The following is a 24829-nucleotide window of genomic DNA, read 5'->3' on the forward strand; positions in this document are numbered from 1 at the left end:
GACCCAGTGTGGGAAGCCCACAAGAGCACTTTCAGAAAGGCCCAAGCCAGTCACTGATCAGATTAGGAAATGTCTGTGTTGCCCATTATTTCTTTGACTTACTGGGGACTTAAGAATGTTGAATTGAGCAGGGCATGGTAGCTCACTCCTGTAATCCCAGCACTTTGGGAGGTTGAGGAGGGTGGATCGCCTGAGGTCAGGAGTTCGAGACCAGCCTGAGCAACATGGAGAAACCCCATCTCTACTAAAAATACAAAATTAGTTGGGTGTGGTGGTGTGCACCTGTAATCCCAGCTACTAAGGAGGCTGAGGCAGGAGAATCACTTGAACCCGGGAGGCAGAGGTTATAGTGAGCCGAGATCACGCCATTGCACTCCAGCCTGGGCGACAAGAGTGAAACTCCGTCTAAAAAAAAAAAAGAATGTTTAATTGAAAAGGTATCAGGCGAGTCTTATCACCCAGAACTGAAGCTTAGAAAGTCAGAGGCATCTCCAGAGAGAAAACGCCCCCACACTAGTGGTCAGAGTGCACACCAGCCCTTTTTTACACCTGACCAGCTTTCGTCCACTTAGCAGAAACTGAGATTAGATGTCCTGAGCTTTCCAATGTGTTGCAAAAGCTAGAACAAAGACATTAAGGGGTCAGGGGCCTTAAACCTTCAGATTTTTCTTGTTAATTGTTTTGTTGATGTTAAAGAACAAATCCCTTGAGGCCTTGGGTCATACTTTAATTTTCTTCTTTGGGGATTAATCTCGAGAGCCAACATGCTCAGAAAATAAACAATGACACTTAAGAAATTCCTCACCCCCTCAAAAATAATTTCCCAAAAGCTGGATCATGGGAACCCTTTTCTTCCCTGTCCTAGATTTTTCCAAGTAATTGGTATGTTTATGGAATGGCATCCTCCAGCCCAAGCCCTAGAGGGCAGACTGAGGAGGAGAGGGCACTGGGTGGGGTCCATTTGGGCCCTCGCACTCACTGGTGGCAGGACTTGGGGTGAGTCACTCCTCTCTGGACCCCACTTTCTTCACCAGAGAGCTCCCGAGTTTCTTCTATCCTAAGAAGCCTCAGAGATTTGGGTGGAGAGGCAGGAGCAGGGGACAGAGGCCTGAGCAATGTTTGGCTTCAATTTCCTCATCTGTGAAATAAGGCGATTGCTAGGTTGTATTTGGCTTTCAATTCTTATGATTCAGAAGAAGAAAGTTATGACTTCACTTTCAGGTTGGTGCTTCTGTTTTCTAATTTAGAAACCCAGGGATGTCAGAAATTATTGGAATTGACTCATTACAATATGGAAGCCACTTGGCCTCAGGGCGTGAACCATGGTGAAGCAGGGTGATGGTTAACAGTTAAGCTTACATAACGTAAGCTTAAATTGACTTTCTTGTGGCTGGGCACAAAACCTTAGCTATCTAAACCTGTTGTCCTGGTAAATAAATGCCTTGAGTATTATAACAGGGCAAAGTTCCTTCTAATAATGTAGGTGCTATCAGACTCAGACTAAACATGTACACTGCTTAGAAAATATAAACTAAAGAAACTGTAGGAGGCCGAGGACGTGCGCCTTGTCAGGCTGATGGGAGGGAAGTGGGGCCCTGGCTGGAGGAGGGGGCACTGCACTGAGTCTTAGGGGACTCTGTTTCTTCGCTGCAGCTTTGGGCGAGTCACCAGGCCCCTAGGAGGCTTCAGCGTCCTCATCTGTCAGACTAGGGGCTGGCCCAGCAGACTCCTAAGAAGACTGTTGGCTCTGATATATCATAGTTTTATTTTTATTTTTATTTATTTATTTATTTTGAGACAGAGTCTTGCTCTGTTGCCCAGGCTGGAGTGCAGTGGTGTAATCTCGGCTCACTGCAACCTCTGCTTCCCAGGTTCAAATAATCCTTGTGCCTCAGCCTCCTGAGTAGCTGGGATTACAGGCGTGAGCCATCACACCTGGCTAATTTTTTTTTTTTTTTTGTATTTTTAGTAGAGACAGGGTCTCGCCATGTTGGCCAGGCTGATCTCAAACTCCTGGCCTCAAGTGATCCGCCCAGCTCGGCCTCCCAAAGTGCTGGGATTACAGGTGTGAGCCACTGCACCCAGACTGACGTGCCATAGTTTCAGCATTTTACTGGGTAATGATCCAAGCTGAAGGCTGGTCTGAGGGATCTGAAGAAGAGTATGAGTTGGAAGAGAGGCACAGAAAGGAAGAAGACATGTGAAGAGAGAAAAGGAAGGAAACTAGCACAGGAATGCCCTCCAATAGAGACTACTGCCTGAAGCTCAGCCCCTCTGAAGATAGGTAGGCCAGGCTGGCTTGGCTGAGGCAGTGGTTAACCAGCCCTTCCCATTTTCAAAGTCCATAGACAAACATCTTGGATGTCAGAAGTCACAGGTTTTGATCTGAGCGGCAGGTGAGCCATCCTGCTGTCAGCTGATTCTCACTTGGAACTGCAGGCAGGGGCAGCTCTGCCTCAGGGTCAGGAGGGAGGGTTGCCAGTCCAAGGGGGAGAGGTGTGTCTGTCTGGTACTCCAGGGGTTAGGATTATCCTTCCAGAGTAAGAGGAGCCTTGGGGGCCTCCAGGTCTGAGGAGGGAGTCCTGCCCTCCAAACCCAAGCCTGGGTTTTGGCAGCAGCACTCTTTACTAACCTACCTCTGTTCTTGTTTTGACTTAGATTCTCTCACATGAGGATATCTTCCTGGCTGCACCCTGCATAAGGGAGACAACCCTAGCTGATCACCAGCCAGGAGAGGCAAAAAGACCTTACACTAGAGAGGCCAGGGAAGGACAGCACAAGCCTAGCAGTCTCCCTGAGAGTCACCCGGCCCTAGCCCATTGACAGATCTCATTTCTCTTCAACCAGTAATGAGCCTGGTGGTGTCAGTTAACTTCTGTGTTGGCTATCCAAACACCTGAATTCCAGGAGCATAAGGGTTCCACCCGATGCTCCTCTGCAGGTTCCCACAGCCCCACGCCCACAAGGAAACCCACCTGTCCAGTTTTCAATGCAACAAGAACAATTTCTGCAGCTCAGGTGTGCTATTTCCAGAGAAGCTGTGAATCCCTTCCTATGACACTTCAAGCACCACCCCACTGGGACGACGTCTAAAAGCCTTTGATCTCACTCAACAGTACAAAAAGTTTCCAAGTAAAGAATTTGTACTCGGGAGGTTTGAAAAGACTCAAGGTTTCTACACTATGGGAAATAAGGCAAAGCAATTAATATTTGCTGTAAATAAGAAAAAAAAAACAAAAACTGCAGTCAGTCAGGCGAGACACCAGGTTAGCTGTTAGTTAGGTTTGTTTCTGGGAAGTTAGAGACTGGAGCTCTATGTGGGGACCCGGCAGTGGCGAGGCAGTCTGTGTGGCCAGAGGCAGGCACCACCGCCAGCTGCCAAGGCCACCCTCACGGGAGTTTGTGTGGGCAGTATCCTTTTTTGCAGAATTAACAGGCACAAGTGCACATGGGCTGGATCTTCCCAATGAATACACATGGTCTCTAGAAGCCCAGCTGCAAGGGCCCCCAACATGTGGGCCAGAGCCCAGTCTGTCCCTGAAGAAGCAAATGAGAGGCCTGGGCCAGTGCATCTAAGAATGGGCTTGGGGTCTAGTGGAGGAGCTGCCTTCTCACCCAGAGCAGGAGTGTGCTGCTGCTATGACAGGTGGCGGAAGACCTGCCCAGGCTGACAGCAGAGCTGTGCAGAGGGCCCCAGCCCAAGCTGGGTGGCAGGCAGATGCTCCTTGCTCCCACGGCTCTGAGTGGTCCTGCATGGCCCAAGTTCCTGCTCACCGCTCACGCTTTGCTCAAGCAGGTGGCCCCTGTGCTGCTTGCAGTCTAGGACCTGCTGGCCTTTCCTCTGGCCACAGCCCAGCATAGCACACCAGGGGCAGTTATGTATTCCTCTCACCCCATCCCACCTGGAGGGAGAGGCCCATGTTTGCACTGCTTTCATCATCTTTCCTTCTCTGCATTCTCTCCAGCTCAGCTTCCACCACATGTACCCAGAGCTCTGGGCTCTGCTAGAGGTGAAATGGTCATCCCAAGGCATACAGCCTGAGATGAGCTGACCCTCTCTCCATGCACCAGGCTCAGGCCACCTGAAAAGACAAGGTAGGATAGACCCTTGCAGGTCTGTGGGCCAGGAAAGCTCTGCTGCATGAGGACTAACTGTGTTTACAACACTGAACATTCCTGGGCTTTGTCTTCTTTTTATGTTGTTTCTACTGTGTTGGTTTTTGTTTTTGTTTTGTTTTGTTTTGTTTTTGAGGTGGAGTCTCACTCTGTCACCAGGCTGGAGTGCAGTGGCGCAACCTCAGCTCACTGCAACCTTCGCCTCCCAGGTTCAAGCAATTCTCCTGCCTCAGCCTCCCGAATAGCTGGGATTACAGGCGCACACCACCACACCCAGCTAATTTTTGTATTTTTAGTAGAGACAGGGTTTCACCATGGTGGCCAGAATGGTCTTGATCTCCTGACCTCATGATCTGCCTGCCTCAGCCTCCCAAAGTGCTGGAATTACAGATGTGAGCCACCGCGCCCGGCCTGTGTATTCTTTAAGAGGTTTCAAATCATTTTGAGGGACTTAGTGGACACAAGTAAGTACATTATAAAAATCTGTCAAGTCTAGGACTGCCGAATTCACAGGCCCTGGGCTAGAGGGGGCTTCCCTGACTGGTCAGATGCTTTGAGTCTGTTCCCTTAGAATTGTTCCCTCCCAAGCAACAGCCACAGTGACTTGTGCTCATCCTGGAAAAGTGAATACTGCCCGGAGCTCCGGAGACAGTAAAAGGAAGGAAAGGACCCTCTCCTTATCCCTGCTAATGTCCCAGACTCTTCAGGCCTGGGGGCAGGGAGGTATTTTTGGGACTGGGAATCTGTGACTTACAGAGATTATGCAAAAATAGGAGGGGAAATTTGGCACCCCTATCAGAAAGAGAGTGTGGCCTTGTACTGTCTGATTCACAAAGGCTTGGCAGGTCACAAGAGGAAGACATGAGCTGTTACACAGGTAGGGGCTGGGGTGGACAGCAGGCTCGGCTCGGCTGGTGACTCCTCACCATTCCTTGGGTTATGAGCCAGCTGTCTATGGGCTCCAGGTCATACTCCCCACCTCTACCTTTCTTCTGGGCCGAGGACAGAAAAGTCTCAGAAAGAAAAGTCACAGCAAGACCCATGAGAAAGAAGTCAATAGCACATATTGTGGAAACAGAAAAGTCACTCTTCAGACGTGACCCTTTGCCACGCAAGGAAATCTGATGCCCTGCTCCCAACCTCCACCCCTGGCATGTCCCCCTTACCTGCCTGGAAAAAAGAAGAAAAGTTTAGTAACCAAGAATCCCAACAGGATAACATACACTCATGCCAACTACTCCCGTACCCTTGGAAAATCTCCCGGAGATCACAGGTTGACCAGAGCTGCTTCTCTCGATTACGGCTATCAGGGTTGGCAGGCGGTCAACTTTTCAAAGAACCAGCTTTTACAGAAGCATTTCTACTTTTTTCTTTTTCCTGCATTTTTTCTTTTATTTTTTTTCTCTTTTCTAGTGGCTTGTGTATTCTTTTTCTAAACTCTTGAATACTAAATTTAGATGTATTCTTCATTGCCTTTTAAAATATTTATTTATTTGAGGTGAGGTCTCACTATGTTGCCTAGACAGGGTCTCAAAATATCCTGGGTGCAAACAAAGCAATCCTTCTGCCTCAGCCTCCCAAGTGGCTGGGATTACAGGTGCCCACCACCACACCTGGCTATTTTTTTTTTTTTTTTGAGACAGAGTCTAGCTCTGACGCCAGATCTCGGCTCACTGCAACCTCTGCCTCCCAGGTTCAAGAGAGTCTCCTGCCTCAGTCTCCCAAGTAGCTGGGATTACAGGCACATGCTGCCACACCCAGCTAATTTTTGTATTTTTAGTAGAGACGGGGTTTCACCATGTTGGCCAGGATGGTCTTGATCTCCTGACCTTGTGATCCACCCACCTCAGCCTCTCAAAGTGCTGAGATTACAGGCATGAGCCACTGTGCCCAGCCCTGATTTTTGTATTTTTATTAGAGACAGGGTTTCACCGTCTTGGCCAGGCTGGTCTTCAGCTCCCACCTCAGCCTCCCAAAGTGCTGGGATTACAGGTGTGAGCCACTGCGCCCAGCCCTGGGATGACCTTTTCTTGACTGACTTGGTTGGATTTGATTTGTGGAGGTGTGGCTACATAAGTTTCTTCCCTTTATTTATTTATTTATTTATTTATTTATTTATTTATTTTATTTTTGAGATGGAGTTTCACTCTTCTTGCCCAGGCTGGAGTGCAACGGCGTGATCTCGGCTCACCGCAACCTCCGCCTCCCGGGTTCAAGCAATTCTCCTGCCTCAGCCTCCTGAGTAGCTGGGATTACAGGCATGTGGCACCATGCCCAGCTAATTTTGTATTTTTAGTAGAGATGGGGTTTCTCCATGTTGGTCAGGCTGGTCTCGAACTCCCAACCTCAGGTGATCTGCCCGCCTCAGCCTCCCAAACTGCTGGGATTACAGGCATGAGCCACCGCGCCCAGCCTTCCCCTTTTTTATTGTGTTCTTAAGTTCTCCCTTGGCCTCGTTTTCATTTCTAAGTCAGTATGGCTTGGGATGGGACAAGGTAACCTGAAATGCTGCAGGTGGGCAAGAATATGTGTAGACACACATAGCCCACATGCTCTGCTGCCCTGTATTGCTGAGGCTGTGGCCATGGCATCACCCCATTGAGCAGTAAACATGAAAAGCAATCTGATGGCTGGGTGCAGTGGCTCACACCTGTAATCCTAGCACTCTGGGAGGCCAAGACAGGCGGAGTGCCTGAGGTCAGGAGTTCAAGACCAGCCTGGCCAACATAGTGAAAACCTGTCTCTACTAAACATAATTAGCTGGGTGTAGTGGTGGGCACCTGTAATACCAGCTACTCAAGAGGTTAAGGCAGGAGAATAGCTTGAACCTGGAAGATGGAGGCTGCAGTGAGCTCAGATCATGTCACTGCACTCCAGCCTGGGCGATAGAGCGAGACTCCATCTCAAAAAAAAAAAAAAAAAGCAATCTGCCTACCACTGGGTGGAAAACCTGCTGGAGTCATCGGGACCTTTGAAAACGGGGAGCTAATCCAAGCCACACACGCAAAGGGCGAAGGGCAGGAAGTCACTCACATCTCCTGGGCTCAGACCCAGGCCTGGGCACCGATAATGGCAGGGGTGCAGCAGGACACGCCATGGCATGGACAAAGCAGGCCCTGGAGCCAGAGTGAGGGACAAATGAGGTCAGTCTCGTAGGGACACAACAGGGCTGCTCCCAGTGCAAGCCAGGGTTGGCCAGCACAAGGGGATGTCCTCACCAGGCAGTATCCTGGTAGGCCCCTAGCTGGGCTCTCTAATGCCCACCCTGGGGGCAGGTGGGAGGACATTCTAAGTAACGGGAGAATCAGAGCCATGAGCACTGCATTGATTTTGGGTGTCCCAGTCTCAGGGGTTCAGGTGGCACTGCCCACTCCTGTGGAAAAGCAGGGCACTGAGGACCCAAGGCAGCCAGCTGACTCTTCTGCGCCCTCTGGTGACCAGTGCAGAGGGATGCATGCCCTCAGATCCACCAGGCAAAGGCCAGCATGGATGAGGGAGTCCCTTCCCCCAAGAAGGAGCATCCCCTGGAAACCAGCACTGCTGCCTGCCTGGGTCCACTGGACAAGGACTTTAGAAGGCTAAAAATTGGTAGCCAGGAAGCAAACAGCCCTTTGCAAACCTTCCTGTCCAGTGGACAGATGATCACTGCCCTCTCTAGCCCAGCTGGGGGACCCAGACAGGACTTCCAGCTGTTGTCGGCAGCTATTCCAAGGGCCCTCCTCCTCCCTGCCCCTGCAAACAGACATGCATCCATACGCATTTCTTAGTTAGGCAAAAAGAAAAATATGAGAAGCATTAAGACACACATCCTTTCCCCTTTAGTAATCTGAAATTGTACAGAAAGCATGGCTATGTTTTGGGGGGGCCCAAACACATACCATTCCCTCCACTTCACTGTGCTGCACCCCCTCACCGCCACAGAACACCCTCCCAGCCACCACCCAACTACGCCAGCTCTGTAAACAAACGCTGGCTCTCGAGTGCCTTCTAATGGGGTTGGTACTGCTCTGCTAGGCCAGCAGCAAATGGCCATCAGAGATGTGGCCCGGGTCAGCATTGTCCCTCCTGGTGCAGGCCATGGTTTTATCAGGGCACTGACCACCACCCTGGGACACTAACAGGTGACCATAGGAGACTTGTGCCTGGAGAACTTGGGGCCACTGTGGTAGGACGAGCAGGTGTTCTGGAGCTGGACACTCGTAGGATTCGAACCCTGGCTTGCTGTCTGCTCTCTGGGTGTCTCAGCCTGTCTCCCACCTCCCTGGGACTGTTTCCTCCTGGGTGAATTGGGAATTTCATGTGTGGCATCACCTCACAGGGTGAGGTGAAGACTCAATGAGGCACTACCTGGGTTCCACGGGTCTCTCCCCTGGGGTGTATCTGCCCCCTGTGCAAGCCAGTTTCTGCTGAATTACCCAGCCAGCTTTGCCAAACCACCTGGCTTTCCCTCCAGAAGACTCCAGGCAAAAAAACAGGGTTAAAGACCTACCCCTTCTGAGCTCTGTTTTCGACTGTCTAGGGCAGAAGCAAGTCCTCCGACAGCCTGAGGATCCTCATAGGTTACCCTGGAGATGAAGAAGCAGCACAAGCAGAGTTAATTTTCCTCCAGTGGTCATGGAGGGCTTGTAATCACTTCTGTCCTATGGTCCTTCCTCAGATGTCCTTGGAAAAACATTTCCTGAGACCTTGACATTGAGCAGAGGCTAAGGGCTCATGTTGTCTGTCTCCCTGCAGTGGACGCTAGGAGGCCTGGGTCCTAGCTCAGGCTGAGCCACTAATCTCTGCGATCTTAGATTTTGTGCACCTAAATATCCCTGTCTTGAGTAACAATACTGAGCATCTCTGAAGCTCAATGTCAGGGTGTCCAAAGTGCCCTAATACTGCTCAAAGGGAAGACCAGATAAACACAAAGTAACATTAATTCTTATTTTAAAAGCAGCAGCCTCAGTGGCATTTGACAGGGAAGGTAGTCTCTGGGACCTGGGACTGTCACTGATTAGGGGAGGTCTTCCTCCACTCCCTGACTCCTTTAGCTATATCTGTTTTACAAGCAACTTTCGCTGGTGAAGGGTACATGGGACCTTGGGTTTTTGCTTACCCCGCTGAGTCCCAAGCAGGACTCAGGGTGCTGAGTGCACCAAGATGCTGGGTCCCTGGGAAAGGTGGGAAAGAGTGTGTCTCACCCGCCTTTAGGCTGAACAGAAAGCTCAAAACATGTACAGCACCTCCCTGAGATACAGGGGATTCTCTCTTTTGGAATCAACTCCCTGAATTCCAGATGGCTCATCCTATCAGAGGAGCCTCTGCCCTGACCACTTATTTTAGTCAGGAAAATCTTGCTGTAAGGAATGGGTTCACCCTGCATGGCTGCACCCTCCTGCTTCCAAGCTTCTCCTGTGGATGAGGGGCCAGGCAGGGTGGTGTCTGCAGCAGCAGCAGCATAGGGAAGAAAGAGAAAAGCGGTCTCTTACAACTGACAGGAGAAATCCTACTCCAACCAACCCCAAGGGCAGGAGAGTTTGTGTGGGGGGGAGGGGGCAGTGGGCAGTTGGTGTTAATTCAGTATCTGCATCTAATGCCGAGTCCTTACAGCCATGCTTTAAAGTTCCTGGCAGTCCTGGACATGGTAAATAAATGACTTTTTGTGCTGGCCTGTGACCAGGCATGGGTCAATCCCCCCAATATCTTTAGAAAGCCACAAGAAGGGGCCCCACATACGTCTTGCGCTGCTCAGCCAAGGAGTTTCCTCTCGTCTGGGCAAACATGTCAAAGCTGTCACGGGGATTACATTGCTGGAGTGAACTGAGGGTGCCACTGACGCTCTCTGTCCCCAAGTCTGTGGCAACAAAACAAATGGGTGGCAGATGAGAACAAAATGTAGACTGTAGACCTGATGAAGGGCCCGTGAGCTAGGACGCCAGCCAGGCAGGTTTAGGGTTCATGGGGAGGGTAGGGCAGGACTTTTCCTTGGTACTCCCAGTGCACCACATGCTGGAGGAGCCAGGGTGGGCCAGATGGGGGACGGGACAGCTACTGCCCCCCCAAACTGCTCAAGGAGGCAAAAGGGTCATAACAAAAGGGAGACTGCTGGGGTGACAAGGCAGGGACTGGCGCCAGTGCACCTGCAGATTTTCCATAATGCCCTTCTCATTTGGGCTCCTCATTAACTCAATCACAATGTCCAAGGACCTGGGACATCTATTTATTCAGCAAATATTTCTTACGCACCCACCATGTTCAGAGCTAGATCTTGAGTAGACCAAACTGAATCTGATATGGTCCTCAGCTTCAAGAAGTTCAGAGTGGGTGAGAGACAAGCCACAGCAGTGCTTGGCTTGAGACATCAGGAAAGACTCAAAACCAACACAAGAGGGGGTCTGTAAGGATAAGGGGGAGGATGCTATGGGGAGAAGGGGAAAGGCAGATAGAAAGGCACAGGGTTTGGAGGCCAGGTTGTGTGAAGTGAACAGTGCTCGCAGGAAGAGATTTGTGGAGGAAGTGGCTGGTAATATCTCAAATGCCAAGTAAAGGAGTGGGTGGGAAGACACTAGACTTTTTTTTTTTTAAAGAGACAGAGTCTTACTCTCTTGGCATGATCATGGCTCACTATAGCCTTGACCTCCCAGGCTCAAGTGATCCTCCCACCTTGGCCTCCCAAGTAGCTAGGACTAGAGGCGTGTGCCACCGTGCCCAGCTGTTTTAAAATTATTTTGTAGAGACAAGTTCTCGTTATGTTGCCCAGGCTGGTCTTAAACACCTGGCCTCAAGTGAATCTTCCCACCTCGGCCTCCCAAAGTGATGGGAATGCAAGTGTGAGCCACCACGCCTGGCGGACACTACACATTTTTTTTTTTTTTTTTTTTTTGAGACAGGGTCTCACTGTGGGTGCCCAGGCTGGAGTGCAGTGGCACGATCTCAGCTCACTGCAGCCTCGACCTCCTAGGCTCAGTAGATTCTCCCACTGCAGCCTCCTGAGTACCTGGGACTACAGGTGTGTGCCACCACTCCCAGATAATTTTTTGTATTTTTAGTAGAGATGAGGTTTTGCTATGTTGCCCAGGCTGGTCTTGAACTCCGGGACTCAAGCAATCTGCCCGCCTTGGCTACCCAGAGTGCTGGGATTACAGGCGTGAGCCACTATGCCTGGCCTACTAGACCTTTTTTAAGAAGAGAGGTAGCAGAATCCAATTTGAATTTTTTTGTTTTTTGAGATGGCATCTTGCTCTGTTGCCCAGGCTGGAGTGAAGTGGCACGATCTTGGCTCACTGCAATTTTTAGTAGAGATGGGGTTTTGCCATGTTGGCCAGGCTGGTCTCGAACTCCTGACTTCAGGTGATCCACCCGCCTCGGCCTCCCAAAGTGCTGGGATTACAGGCATGACAATTTGAATTTTAAGTATTAAATCTGGCCATCATGTATGCTGGACTGACCGAAGGCAGAGACATCTGTTCCGATACAGAAATAGTGGCTACAAATATATGAAATATTGAGAAGCTAGAATTACAGCAACTGATAGCCACTAGAAGTTTAACTCAAGTCAAATGAAAGGAAGGTAGACAGAGAAATTTTTTTTTTTTTTTTTGAGACGGAGTCTTGCTCTGTCACCCAGGCTGGAGTGCAGTGGCCAGATCTCAGCTCACTGCAAGCTCTGCCTCCCAGGTTCACGCCATTCTTCTGCCTTAGCCTCCTGAGTAGCTGGGACTACAGGCGCCCGCCACCTCGCCCGGCTAGTTTTTTGTATTTTTTAGTAGAGACGGGGTTTCACTGTGTTAGCCAGGATGGTCTCGATCTCCTGACCTCATGATCCACCCGTCTCGGCCTCCCAAAGTGCTGGGATTACAGGCTTGAGCCACCGCACCCGGCCGAGAAATATTTTTTAAAAAGGAAAGCAGAAAAGCAAGACAGAGGAAAGAATTTTGAGGGCCGTGCTTATTCTTTCAATGTTATAATTTCATTTGTTATAAATTGGTATCATTCAGTATAACCAATGCGCTAGAGTCATATACACACTTTGAATGTACAAACTAAATGAACTGTGGAAAGTAGAAAGTGGTGAGTTTCTTTTAAGTTCCAGACAATGGACTGCTTTAGGTTGATGGTACAGTTCAAGGAGAGCAAATATTTCAGTGCTGCTACCTCCTGTTTCCAAGCCCTCTGTAGATATCGACAATCAATCACAGACTTTTCTTTTTTTTTTTTTGAGACGGAGTCTCGCTCTGTCGCTCGGGCTGGAGTGCAGTGGCCGGATCTCAGCTCACTGCAAGCTCCGCCTCCCGGGTTCACGCTATTCTCCCTGCCTCAGCCTCCCGAGTAGCTGGGACTACAGAAGCGCCCTAGCGTTACCGGCTAGTTTTTTTTTTTTTTGTATTTTAGTAGAGAGCGAGGTTTCACCGTGTTAGCCAGGATGGTCTCGATCTCCTGACCTCGTGATCCGCCCGTCTCAGCCTCCCAAAGTGCTGGGATTACAGGCTTGAGCCACCGCGCCCAGCCAATCACAGACTTTTCTAAGCCCTGATGTGGCTTCAGCATCCTCCTCAAACCTGTGTTCCAAGAAGCCAGTGAGCTGAAACCTATCTGCCCTCCTTGACCTAGTTAATATTGATTGTTTGTTTTGTTTTGTTTTGTTTTTGAGATGGAGTCGTCCCCCAGGCTGGAGTGCAATGGCGTGATCTCAGCTCACTGCAACCTCTGCCTCCGGGGTTCAAGCAATTCTCCTGCCTCAGCCGCCCGAGTAGCTGGGACTACAGGTACCCACCACTAAGTCTGGCTAATTTTTTTGTATCTTCAGTAGAGACAGGGTTTCACTACTTTGGCCAAGCTGGTCTCGAACTCCTGGCCTCAAGTGACCCACCAACTTCAGCCTCCCAAAATGCTGGGATTATAAGCCTGGGCTTGACCTAGTTAATACTGAAAAGGAAATTACTTCAATCATAGAGAATGTTCCATATAAAACATGGCAGGTGACCTTTCTTTTCTTTTTTTTTTTTTTTTTGAGACAGTGTCTTGCTCTGTCGCCCAGGCTGGAGTATAATGACGCGCGATCTCAGCTCACTGCAACCTCCACCTCCCGGGCTCAAGCAATTCTCCTGCCTCAGCCTTCCAAGTAGTTGGGATTGCAGGCACTCACCATGCCCAGCTAATTTTTGTATTTTTACTAGAGACTGGTTTCGCCACGTTGGTCAGGCTGGTCTCAAACTCCTGACCTCAGGTGATCCACCCACCTCGGCCTCCCATAGTGCTGGGATTACAGGTATGAGCCACCACACCCGGCCGTGACCTTTCTTTAATTCCTTGAAATTTCCCCCATCCCTGCTTTCCAACACAGATTTTAAACTTCAAATTTAGGGGAAAAAAAGGTATGCATTGAAGGTAAGGTGGTACAACTGGCTAGGACTCAGGAATACACTTTCACATGTATTCCCAAAAGACTCTCTTTGGGTCTTCCAAGAAAGAAAGAGAGGTGGCCTGCAAGGGAGGCCAGTGGTAGGAAGTAAGTAGGCCCTTTTATCCCTATGAGACACTCACCCAAGCCTGCAAGCTGGGAGGAGAGGGAAGATGGGGGCGCTGTGTTCCCCACCATCGGGCTCACCACGGCTGGAGACCCTGGCCCCAGGTCTATTAAGTTGTCTTCAGTCACTTCGTTCAGTACCTGTCAGAATGTGAGACTGGTCATGAGCCCCAGAACCCTGGAGTCAGGCTCTGAGGTAGAAGCTAGCAAGGCAACTGTGCAGGGTTCTGAGAAGAAAAGCATCAGCACTGCTCCAGTACAGAAGCAAGGTCACTTTCCCCACCTGCCTTCTGGGTCCATGGTGGCCCTTGATGTCAGTGAGCCCTGCCCACTGCCTCCTCCCCCTCCCCAGTAGAAGGAGGGGTTGCTGAGTCAACAGTGACTGTCCTGGGAGCTACAGACTTAGAGCTTCCTTGCCACCCTCCCATCAGGGGTGCCTGCTAGCTCTGCCCTAGTATCCCATCAACCAAAGCTTGCTCTTCAATTTCCCAAATATTTCAACCCCAGTTAGAAAAACTGGAGGTTTCTCCAGCCTCCAAAACGTGGATGGGTAGGTCTGGCCTCAGGAGATGAGAGGATTCTGAAGGAATACTTACTCCATTACTGGCATTTTGAACCGATCGGCCAGACCTGTATCGTTCGAACCTAACGGGGGAAGGGAAAGCAGAAGTAAGGAGAGAGGATGCCTGTGATATGGCCCTGTAGGGTGCTCACTAGTCCTATGAAGAACCTCTGGGACCAAGACCAGCCAGTCCTAGTTGGGGGCTAGGGAGTGAAACCATATATCAACTCTGCCACGGCTTCCTCTGTGTGTGTGGCTCCCCCTGAGAGGATCAGCCTCTCACCCAGCACCCTGAATGGGCATCAGAAAGGGGTGGTGGCTGGCCCATCATGGAGGTCATTGTGAGTGTCCCCAGCCTCTCCTCACACACCTGGGCCCAGAGAGCTCCTCTTGTCCCTGGAGGGAGGGTGGCTTAGCCACTTTACCTTGGAGCTCTCCAATGTTTACAACGCCAGGCAGTAGCTGCAGACTCCCTACTTCACAGGGCTGTGTTGAGAAGCGCCCAGCTAGTGTTCCTAACATGCTCCCAACTGAATCTCTGGGGAAAGGGGTTGGGGCATGCATAGGGTGGGCACCAGTAGGAGGAAGGTAGATGCATGGCCCTGACTGTGGCCTGGGGAAATGCTCGCCAGTAGCTGCTACAGAGAGGCCTGGGCCAATCATCGAAGGACTGCTAGAAGGGTGGAGTGAGTGTCTTCCGCACCCAATCGGGCAGTGCAGGGGGACTTGGCTTTGAGCAACTGTCGAAGGCCAGGTCATCCTTATGTCAGGTGGGGAATGGAAGAGTAGTAATGAGGTGTGTGTTGGGGTGGGGCAGAACAGATTATGTTCTGCATCATATTTAAAAACTCCAAATGCCACGGGCAGCGGTAGCTAAGAGACTTTCCAGCTGGAGCCTTAGACACCCAGCTTTAGTGAGTTATGCCGCTCCACTTCTGTCTCCCAACTTGCTGGGGTCAGCATCTGGTGACAAGGGATCCCCAGGAGGATGATCTGGGTAGGCAGTGAGTGTCCACTGTGGTTTTAAAAAAGACTTGTGTGTTTTTTCAACAGTGGTCTACAAGGAGAACAGGAATATTAATACATCTGAAACAATTTTAATCCTGGGGTAACTTTCCCACACTCATCTTCAATGAACAATGACTATCATCAAAGACACTCTAACCAGGATAGCACTTCTAGCCACCAGCCCTGGCTTTGCCTCTGAATTCTTTGTAATGCTGGGACTGGGGGACTGTTGGGTGAAAATACCCATATTAGTTAGCTCCTGTTATGCTTTCTAGCAGGGCTTAAATAGATTTAACAGGTTAAATGCAAGCCCATTTACCATGGAGAAACTGGAACCACATGGCAAGACAAAGGGGCCTCGGGCAGGGAGTCAAGTCCCCTCAGATCTGCTCCTGTTCTTCAACTGATGCACTGGGGGTCCCAGGGACCCCCCACACTTACTGCAGAGGTTTCTTCGCCTGTCAGGTGGGCACAGAGCCACTGATGTGTACTTCCATAATCAAAAGATGAGACAAGGCCCAAGGCTGTGACGGCCACAACAAAACCACTCTTTAGGCCCCCAAAGGGTAATGCAAACGCAAGCATCTGTCCCTGTCCCTCTGACCCTAACTGACGCCAGATCCTTGTCCTCCTGATGAATCCAGCAGTAGGGTGTGAGTCAGCTGGTTGGCAGAGGGGACCAGGACCTCAGGTCTGCAGGGGACTCAAGCCACTGTCCTGTCCTCTCAAGCCTCATCTTTAAGGGGAAAAGGCTGGCCTGATCATGGTCCTTTCTGGTCCTTATGCTGAGTCCTTCGTGAAAGCCCAGTGTGCTCCCATCAGGTGATGAGATGGGAACTGTGCTTGCCATTATTCCTCCTATTTAAAACTAGGTCTAAATAAGACATTTTGGGCTTTGTCCTGAAGGAAGGCTTTGGAAATAAAAAAGAATTTGCAGGTTTGTTACCTCAAACCCAAAAATGATTTGGCTGCAGAAAGAACTGAAATGAATGTGTGCACGCTTCCCTAAGCAGCAGCATTCCGGCACTTACACCCGCCTGCTTCCCCTGAATGCTCTAGATAACACTGACATTTGCAAAGGGAAAAGCTTTTTTCCTTTCTTTCTTTCTTTTTTTTTTTTTTTAAGATGGGAAAGAGGAAATCCTTTTTCTTAGTAGAGATTTTTTTTTCCCTTTAATCCTTTTCAAATTCAAAGGATCATCAAAGGAGCAGGTGCAGCAGCTCTGGGACCCAGAGCCCCCCAAGTGCTACCCCTCCCTGGAGCTGGGGGTGGCGGGGCAGTGGGGAAAGGCAGAGCAGCCTGAGGCTTACAAAGGGCAGAGCCTAATTCTGCATGTCAACTTCCTGCTGCTTCTGCTGCTCGGTTCCCAGGAGGACAAGAAGCATTTTCCCTGTCAGCCGGGAACAAATTAGCATCTCTGATGAGTATTTTCCAACTCTAATCTCTCTCCCTCTCCCTCTCTTTCCTTTGTTTATGAAAGAAATCCCTCTGTTATGGCAACAATCTTTTCAAGGGGAAAAAAAAAGAAAGAAATCCAGCTCCCACCTCTCATATCGAAGGAAGACATTGTTGAGGTCGTCGTTCACATGAAGCAGCTCCTCGGTGACCTCCTCGTTGGACACGCGGGAGATGAGCTCCACGATGCGCTGCTGCATGGCCCGGCAGGTCCTGTTCAGCTCCTAGGGAACACATGCACCTCTGGGTAGCCTGCTGGGTGTGCTTTTTGTCACATTCTATTTCCTTTGAAAAAATTTGTACTGATTCTTAAAAGTCACAAAAGGAGTACATGCTTGTTCATGAAACCAGACATGTGCCGAATTCAAAGTAGAAGTTCCCTCTTCACAGCCTGCCCATCCTTCCCCAGAGAAAGCAAGTACTTTTTCAGCAGACAAATGTCCAGACAGACATACTGTTGTATGTATACAAGTACATGCTTGTACAAATCATTAAAAAATATTAAAATGTGATTCTTTGCAGATTGCTTTTTCTCAACAAAATATTCCAGACACCGTTCCCCATCACTTGGTACAGACTGCCTCATTCCTTTGTGTGTTTCATAATGTATCTCGCCATTCTTCTATTGTTGGACATTTAGGTTGTGGTCTCTCTTTCTGTGGCCAACCCAAATAATGCAGCAATGAACACCTGTACACAAACATGCATATGCACTTGGGCTAGCACTTCCATAGGAGGAGTTCCTTAGGAGGGAAATTTCTAGGTGAAAGGGTATGGTCATTTATAACATCAATTAGTAATAGTAAAAGGCACTCCAGAAAGATGACATCAGTCTACTTACACTCCCAGCAATAGCAGGAGTGTATTTTATGACTGCATTAGGTATATTTTGGTGGCATATCTGCCACTTTGCCGAGGCCTCAGAAGCCCAGGCAGCTCCCTGGCTGGCCAAAAGAGGACATTCGCACACCCTGGAGCCCTCTCTACCCTTAGAAGCAACATCCCCCTGATGACAGAGCCTTAGCACTTTATGGCCTGGCTTCCATGAACCTTCCCTGTTCCAGAACAGCAGACTTACTGATGCCCTTGTTCAAATTTGCTTATAGAGCTCCCTCAATTCCTGCCAGGCCCCTTGCCATCTCGATGCCAGACTGAGGATGCTACAGAGGAGGGAGCTGGCAACCCTGCCAGGCTGGCCCCCAAGCATCCCTGACTACAGGAACTGCCTGTGACCAAAGCGCCAAGTCCCAGCGTGCCATACAGGGTTAAAGCAGAGGGAGATGCTGTCCCCACCTACCTGGGCACTGGAGGGTGCCAGTGAGTTAAGAGGATAAGACATGAAAGATAAGTCCCTCGTTCTCACAGCTCAGTTTCAAAACAACTTCATTTTGAAACCGTTTCTGGTAGAAGTGACTGATTTATTCACAGGAGACATGGTAATCTCTTTTTAGTTCCTCATATTGTCTCATAATCTGGCTAGCTTGGCTAAAGGGTCTTCCTTCCTACCACATCATAAACTCTTGAGGGGGTGTTGCCATTTATCCACTCAAGGATGCCCTCAAGCCCTGCACTGAGCCACACAGTGAAAAAGCCCAGTAATCATCTGCTGAACACATCACACAGGTGGTCAATCAAGCCAAGTGGGGAATCAAAGGCATCCCCCCTGTATGTCCCTGGTATCCTGCAACACAGCACTCACACAGGGGCTGGGCTTCTTATGTGCCTTCCCCTCTAGACTGAAGCTCCTTGAGGGCAGAGAAGGCATTTCCCTGGTACCCACGACTGACACATGGGAGGCACTCCCCAAGTACTTCTGAGAGAATTAATGACTCTAAAGTATTCAGAGGCTGGTGCGGTGGCTCATGCCTGTAATGCCAGCACTTTGGGAGGCCGAGGGAGGCGGATCACTTGAGGTCAGGAGTTTGAGACTAGCCTGGCCAACATGGTAAAACCCCATCTCTATGAAAAAATACAAAAATTAGCTGGGCACAGTGGCGTGCACCTGTAATCCCAGCTATTCAGGAGGCTGAGGTGGGAGAATTGCTTGAACCCAGGAGGCAGAGGCTACAGTGAGCTGAGATTGCACCACTGCACTCCAGCCTGGGGAACAGAGTGAGATCCTGTCTCCAAAAAATAAAAATAAAAAATAAAGTATTCTGAACTCTTGTCCCCACAAACCACCAGCTCAGTTATCCACATACACTCAGTCTTCTCAGCACTCTTCACTCAGAGAATCGGGAATTTTTGTTCATCCAGGATCTAATTTTCCCTCTCTAGGACTCATCCCAGGCCCCACTGAACCAGCAGTAAGCACTTATAAACATACAGATAAGTGCTAGAATTAATAAGAAGAGGTGAATACTGGATCTTAATTGCAGGGGACACTGCTATCTAGTAAAGAGAAAATTCCACAAAATGTCCACTCTCTTCTGTTGTGAATGGCTCATGTCCCCAGGCCAGGCAGGAGAGGGGCTCTCAAGAAGCTGCCTGGGCCTCGAGGCCTGCCAGATGTGGTCTGGATTGCCAGGCAATAATGGCCACAGGCGCCAATGGACACTCACAGGTCAAAACCCAGTCACAATTACTGTACACAGGAAAACCAACAATGCAGGGGAAACACTCATTACAGAATGAAGCATGCTCAGGAGTGATGCTGATAAAGCCAGGCCCTTAACATTAAAACAAACAAAAACAAAATAAAAATGTCCAAACTTATGAAAGAAGCAATCACATTAGATCATGTGAAGGATTCCAACAGCCAGGACAAGTGAACAATTAAAATAATCATAGTATTTCTAATAGATTGTTAAAACGCAGTGAGCATCTCTGTTCAGGGCTGACAGGGGAGCATAGATTTAGGTTAACTATCCTCTGTCAAAGACCATCCTCCCCTGCTTCCTAAAAGAAAAAAAGGATATGTGGCCAACACTTGGGCAGCATATTTACCCCGCACTTTGGAAGAAGTACCAGAGAAAGACCTAGCAAAAGTGTGCAGGATGAAAAAGAGAGGCTGGGCAGTAGGACAGAGAAAACAGGTCAAACAAACTTCTGCCTCTCTGCTCTGCCATGGACTGTTCCAGGCCACCGTACGGGTCTCCTCCCCAGGGATGCGGACGTGCCAACACACATGAGGACCAGGCCAGGCACTGCTGAGCTCCTCCTTGCTCTAGCACTCCAGGTGTCTGTGGAAAATCTCTGATGAGCAAAAGGATCTCAAGTCCTAGCTCAGGACCCACCCCCTCCTGCAAACAGGCCCATTACAAGAAAGTATGGCCTCTGGGGCTTGTGGCCTAGCAGCAAGCCCTGGCTGTCCTTGGTTAGGGAGGGAGAAAGAAAAAAGTCAATCACATTCTCCAATCACAGCTGCAGGCCAATCACAAGGCACAGGACCTGCAAGCCAGGGGAGTGTGGGAGCATGCTGTGGGAAACAGATCCAAGTTACCCTCCAGAAGACTGGGGCATCAGCACCTAAGGCCCATAGGCCATCTTCAAACACACCTCAGACTTTCCAGGATATAGGTGGCCTCAGGCACTTTCCACATTGCTCAAGGGCTCCTGAGAAGTTGGCCATCTACCTACAATGTCCCTTATCTCCTTTTCCATCAAACAAACTCCTACTCATCCTTCAAGGCCTCAGGATGTTTCCCCACCTCAGGATTTTGTCACAAAAATTTTCAAACATACAGCAAAACAGGATGAATTTTACAGTGGACAGACACCATATGCCTGTCACCTAGATTGTATCATTAACATTTTACAGTGCCAGCTTTAACACATACTTCCCATTTATTCATCTTCCCGTTCACATACAGTGTTTTCTGGGGATCCCCCACCATCCCACCCTCCTCAAGACTCCCACAGCATTCAACACACTCCAGTCTGCCATCAGAGCCCCTCTAGAAAAACCTCCAGCAAGGGGTGACCAGCCCCCATCTGCACTCCACACAGCAGAAGCCCCAAAACAAAGAGTAGGCCTCGTGGGTGGTTCACTGGATTTAGAGGAGAACCAAACCAGATTCCTCAGTAGACAGTAGGAAGTGTCTCAGAAACATGGCTACAAATACTCCAAGCACCAGCAGCCTGATGGAAGGGAGCAGGGGTTGATGTCAGTCTCTCCCACAGAGCCCTAGCCCCAGCTGGGTGCTGGGGACCAAGCTGCAGGCAGCAAGTAGCCTGTGACTGGATACACTCTCCAAGTCTCCAGTCCTCTGCAGGCCTGCTTCTCCCTGTGTAAAACAAGGGGGCTGCATTCATGAGGAAGTTCTTCTGCAGAGGGCCACTGACGTGCTGCAGCAGCCTCCATGGCACGGGGCCAGGGCAGCTGGGGCTGCTCTGCTTTTCTCGATTTCAAATGTTGCCATTCACTGTAAAATTTTATTTGTGGAGGAAAAGGTTCCATTACTTTATTTATTTATTTATTTATTTCTTTATTTACTTTATTTATTTATTTATTTATTTATTTATTTTTTGAGACGGAGTCTTGCTCTGTCGCCCAGGCTGGAGTGCAATGGCGTGATCTCGGCTCACTGCAAGCTCCACCTCCCGGGTTCATGCCATTCTCCTGCCTCAGCCTCCTGAGTAGCTGGGAATACAGGCGCTGGCTACCATGCCTGGCTAATTTTTTGTATTTTAATAGAGACGGGGTTTCACCGTGTTAGCCAGGATGGCCTCGATCTCCTGACCTTGTGATCCACCCGCCTCAGCCTCCCAAAGTGCTGGGATTACAGGTATGAGCCACGGGGCCCAGCCATTATTTATTTATTTATTTATTTGATTTGTTGAGATGGAGTCTTGCTCTGTCACCTAGGCTGGAGTGCAGTGGCATGATCTCAGTTCACTGCAGCCTCCACCTCCCAGGTTCAAGCAATTCTCCTGCCTCAGCCTCCCAAGTAGCTGGGATTACAGGCATCTGCCACCATGCCCGGCTAATTTTTGTATTTTTAGTAGAGATAGAGTTTCACCATGTTGGCTAGGCTGGTCTCGAACTCCTGACCTCAAGTGATCCACCTGCCTCAGCCTCCCAAAGTGCTGGAATTACAGGTGTGAGTCACTGTGCCTGGCCTCCGTTACTTTTTTAAAAAGTTTGGCAAGTATTAGATGATTTCTGAGGCTCTAACATTGTGACCTCGGCTTGGAGGAAGAATGAGCCCCAAGGGCACAGAATGCAGTGATCTCATCAATAGTCAGCACCAGGAACATCTGCTCTGGCCTTGGGTTTGCTGCCTCTTCCCCACAGCCTTCCCACTGGGGTGGTGGGTTAGATAGCTCCCAACCCCACAGGCAGGGCCTCTATGCTCCAATCCTGGAGAAGCATCCCGATGGCTTTCCAAAGAGCTATGCTAAAGACAGGCCCAGAGACTATGACTTGGGGCTTCCACTTCAGGGATTTCCAGGGGTCTCCGCACAGAGAAAGCTTTACCATCTCTTAACTTCAGTCTTTCACATCTGTTTCAAAAAGGAAGAAAAGGCCGTGCGTGGTGGCTCACACCTGTAATTTCAGCGCTCTGGGAGGCTGAGGCTGGTGGATCACCTGAGGTCAGGAGTTCAAGACCAGCCTGGCCAACATGGTGAAACCCCGTCTCTACTAAAAATACAAAAATTAGCCGGGCATGATGGCAGGTGCCTGTAATCCCAGCTACTTGGGAGGCTGAAGCGGGAGAATCGCTTGAACCCAGGAGGTGGAGGTTGCAGTAAGCCAAGATCATGGCACTGCACTCCAGTGTTGGTGACAAAGCGAGACTCCTTCTCAAAAAAAAAAAAAAAGGAAGAAAAAAAAGGACAGAAGGTGAGAGGAGGGCCAGATGTTAAGACTTTTGCTACCACAGTGCCAGGTGGCCACCTGCATGTCCTCTGTGGTGTCATCACAGCCAGACCCTCAGTAGGCTCACTTGGGAGACTTTCCTCTGCTTCCTCCACCTCCAAATCACTCAAACAGAGTGATTCTCTTTGGGCCTAAGACAACTGAGAGCCTACTGCTTGCTCAGGTCACCCTTTCCACTATGCAACAGCCAGGACAGGAATTTCCTAAACGTTGATGACTTCAGCTTTGGCCTTCTCCTATTTCTGGTCCTCAACAGAGGGAAGAACAGCTGGTCACTTGTACAAAAGCCCTCCATCTATTAGAACACCTTGGTAAATATCCTCTCTTTTCTATCTAATTAATCCCAATGCCTTTATCTTTTCTTCAAGGGACATTCTCATCCCTACCTCACGCAACAGTCTTTTAATCATCTTTATGGATTTCCTCTGAGCCCTCCACAAGTTTGAAGAACAGGGAATAAGGTCCTGAAGATCTGTTTTCTGTTGCTGCAAAGATGGGAGGGAGAAGAAAGTCTTTGTTGATGAGAAAGGAGAATAAAGAAGTTAAACATGTAGAATAAACCAGATTTCTCTAGAGAAAATGGCCTTGGCCATTCTGTCTTTATTGAAATGAGATGCAAGAAGCAAGAGGAGATACACCATCTGCTACTTGGAGAAACGAGGAGGAGGCCTCTGTTATTATCTGATGCTGATGAATGGCCACAGAAGAACATATATTTTTGGCATCATTGTATTAATTAAAAGTTATTCATTGAAGACTAAGCTCAAAATGCTAAATTGGGAGAGACAGAGGGCACTGGATGACAGAATCGCAATCTTTAAAGATCCCAGAACACCGAACTCAGGCTTTCTGCAGGTAAGGGCATGCACTTTAGCAGGGACAGATGCAGTGTCTTGAATTTTGGGCCCAGACCTAAAGGTCCTTGCACAGGATGACAAAGATAGGCTTAACCACCAGACGAGAAGTGACGCAGCAGGGTTTTCAGCTGATGGAAACTCTCCATTTTATAATGTCTGCCTCTTGTGAAGAACTGCCTATCCAACCCCATGGTGGGCTGCCAACTGCCACATTTGTTCCATGTGGAGACTGGGCAGTGGGTGTGGCTTATGACAATCTTCAAATATTTAAGGATCTACCCATGTGAAAGAGGAATTAGTCTTGTTCTAGTGTCTAAGAAGACAGATCAGGATCAAGGTTATAGGGAGACACACTTTAGATCAATGTGTGAAAGGCTTTCTAACAACAGTCATGAAAGCTAGGATTTGTGAGGCCTTACCTAAGCCCAGCCCTGCTCCAGGCACTGCCAAGGTGTGAGTGATCACTCCAGTCTAGAGAGGAGAAGAGGGCCTGGAGATGGCTGGTGACTTACCTGGCATCACCCAGCTCATCAGTGGGAGGGGATGGATGGGAAGGCATTAATTCATAGGCCTGTGTAATTTGTATGTCTGCTGTGCTGCTGCCCAAAGTCTAACCAAGATGTCCATTTGAAAGCAAGTGGGCTGCTGTGAATAGCCTGTCACTGGGGATGTGCAGAAAGACCCAGTAGACAAGATGCTGTGGAAGAAATCTGAACACAGGTGTAGAGCTGAACCAACTTCCTGGCAGGTCTCTCCCAATTCAGAGAGTGGAGGATTTGACACATAGCTCAAGAGGAGGAGTTGCTGTGTTCACCCTGGGCACCCTGCCTTCCTTCTCCTCAGAGGCTCCAGCTACGCTGACAGCACAGGGTGCTAGAGTGGCCTCAGCCTCTCCTCAAATACCAGCCACATACCCATGAGTCTGCAGGCAAATAGCTCACACTGTCAAGTTTCCCTGCTGCTCTTGCTTTACTGCAGGAAGCTACACCCAAAAGTGCTTTGCGATGTGCAGGAGGCAACCGGGACATAACCTGCCCACAGTTATGATCATCCTGGGGCTGACACCACCAATTACCTCTCTTCCTATTCCCCCCACCTCCTACCCCAGCAATTTATACTTGAACTGGAAGCAGCTTCTGTTGGTGGGAACATCTGGGTTGTTTGTTTCCATGGCCTAGCCAGCACTCTCAGCTCTGCACTTCTCTGCCCCGAGCACTCTGGCTGCCCTCCAGCTTGATGGAGGGTCCTGGGGACACATTCTGATTCCGGCACTTTCCAAGCAGACCGTGGTATTTCTCCACATGGAAGGCTGGCGGTTCAGTGTGGCTCTGACCCCTGGGAGACCCTGCCTGCTGGCTTCTGACTGCCAGGGGAAGAAGGGGAGGGAAGATGTCAGGGATGGCGGAGACGTGCAGCCAACCAGCCTGGAGGGCTGTGTCTGTTCACGGCTGTCCACAGTGCTGCCCAGCTCCTGAATCTCCTGTGCTGGAAGGACAGCCTC

At 49.6% G+C, this 24829-nt stretch overlaps 1 protein-coding gene across 6 annotated transcripts in view; it reads right to left on the bottom strand.

The window, feature by feature from the left end:
• Positions 1–24829, bottom strand: part of TOM1L2 (target of myb1 like 2 membrane trafficking protein) — a 130183-nt gene that overhangs the window by 8956 nt on the left and 96398 nt on the right. For 3 of the 6 annotated variants that reach the window (XM_009189803.4, XM_009189801.2, XM_009189804.4), the window contains 6 exons: positions 16741–16874; positions 14221–14269; positions 13642–13765; positions 9835–9952; positions 8606–8681; positions 5043–5129 (listed from right to left, as the gene is read on the bottom strand). In XM_009189803.4, coding sequence (XP_009188067.1) covers positions 5043–5129; positions 8606–8681; positions 9835–9952; positions 13642–13765; positions 14221–14269; positions 16741–16874 — 588 coding nt within the window. The remainder of the gene's footprint in view (positions 1–5042; positions 5130–8605; positions 8682–9834; positions 9953–13641; positions 13766–14220; positions 14270–16740; positions 16875–24829) is intronic. The other 3 variants (XM_003912415.3, XM_009189802.2, XM_003912412.3) reach the window with 1 other exon arrangement.

The sequence above is a fragment of the Papio anubis genome, chromosome 17 (genome assembly GCF_008728515.1).
Source record: "Papio anubis isolate 15944 chromosome 17, Panubis1.0, whole genome shotgun sequence".
Lineage (NCBI taxonomy): Eukaryota > Metazoa > Chordata > Mammalia > Primates > Cercopithecidae > Papio > Papio anubis.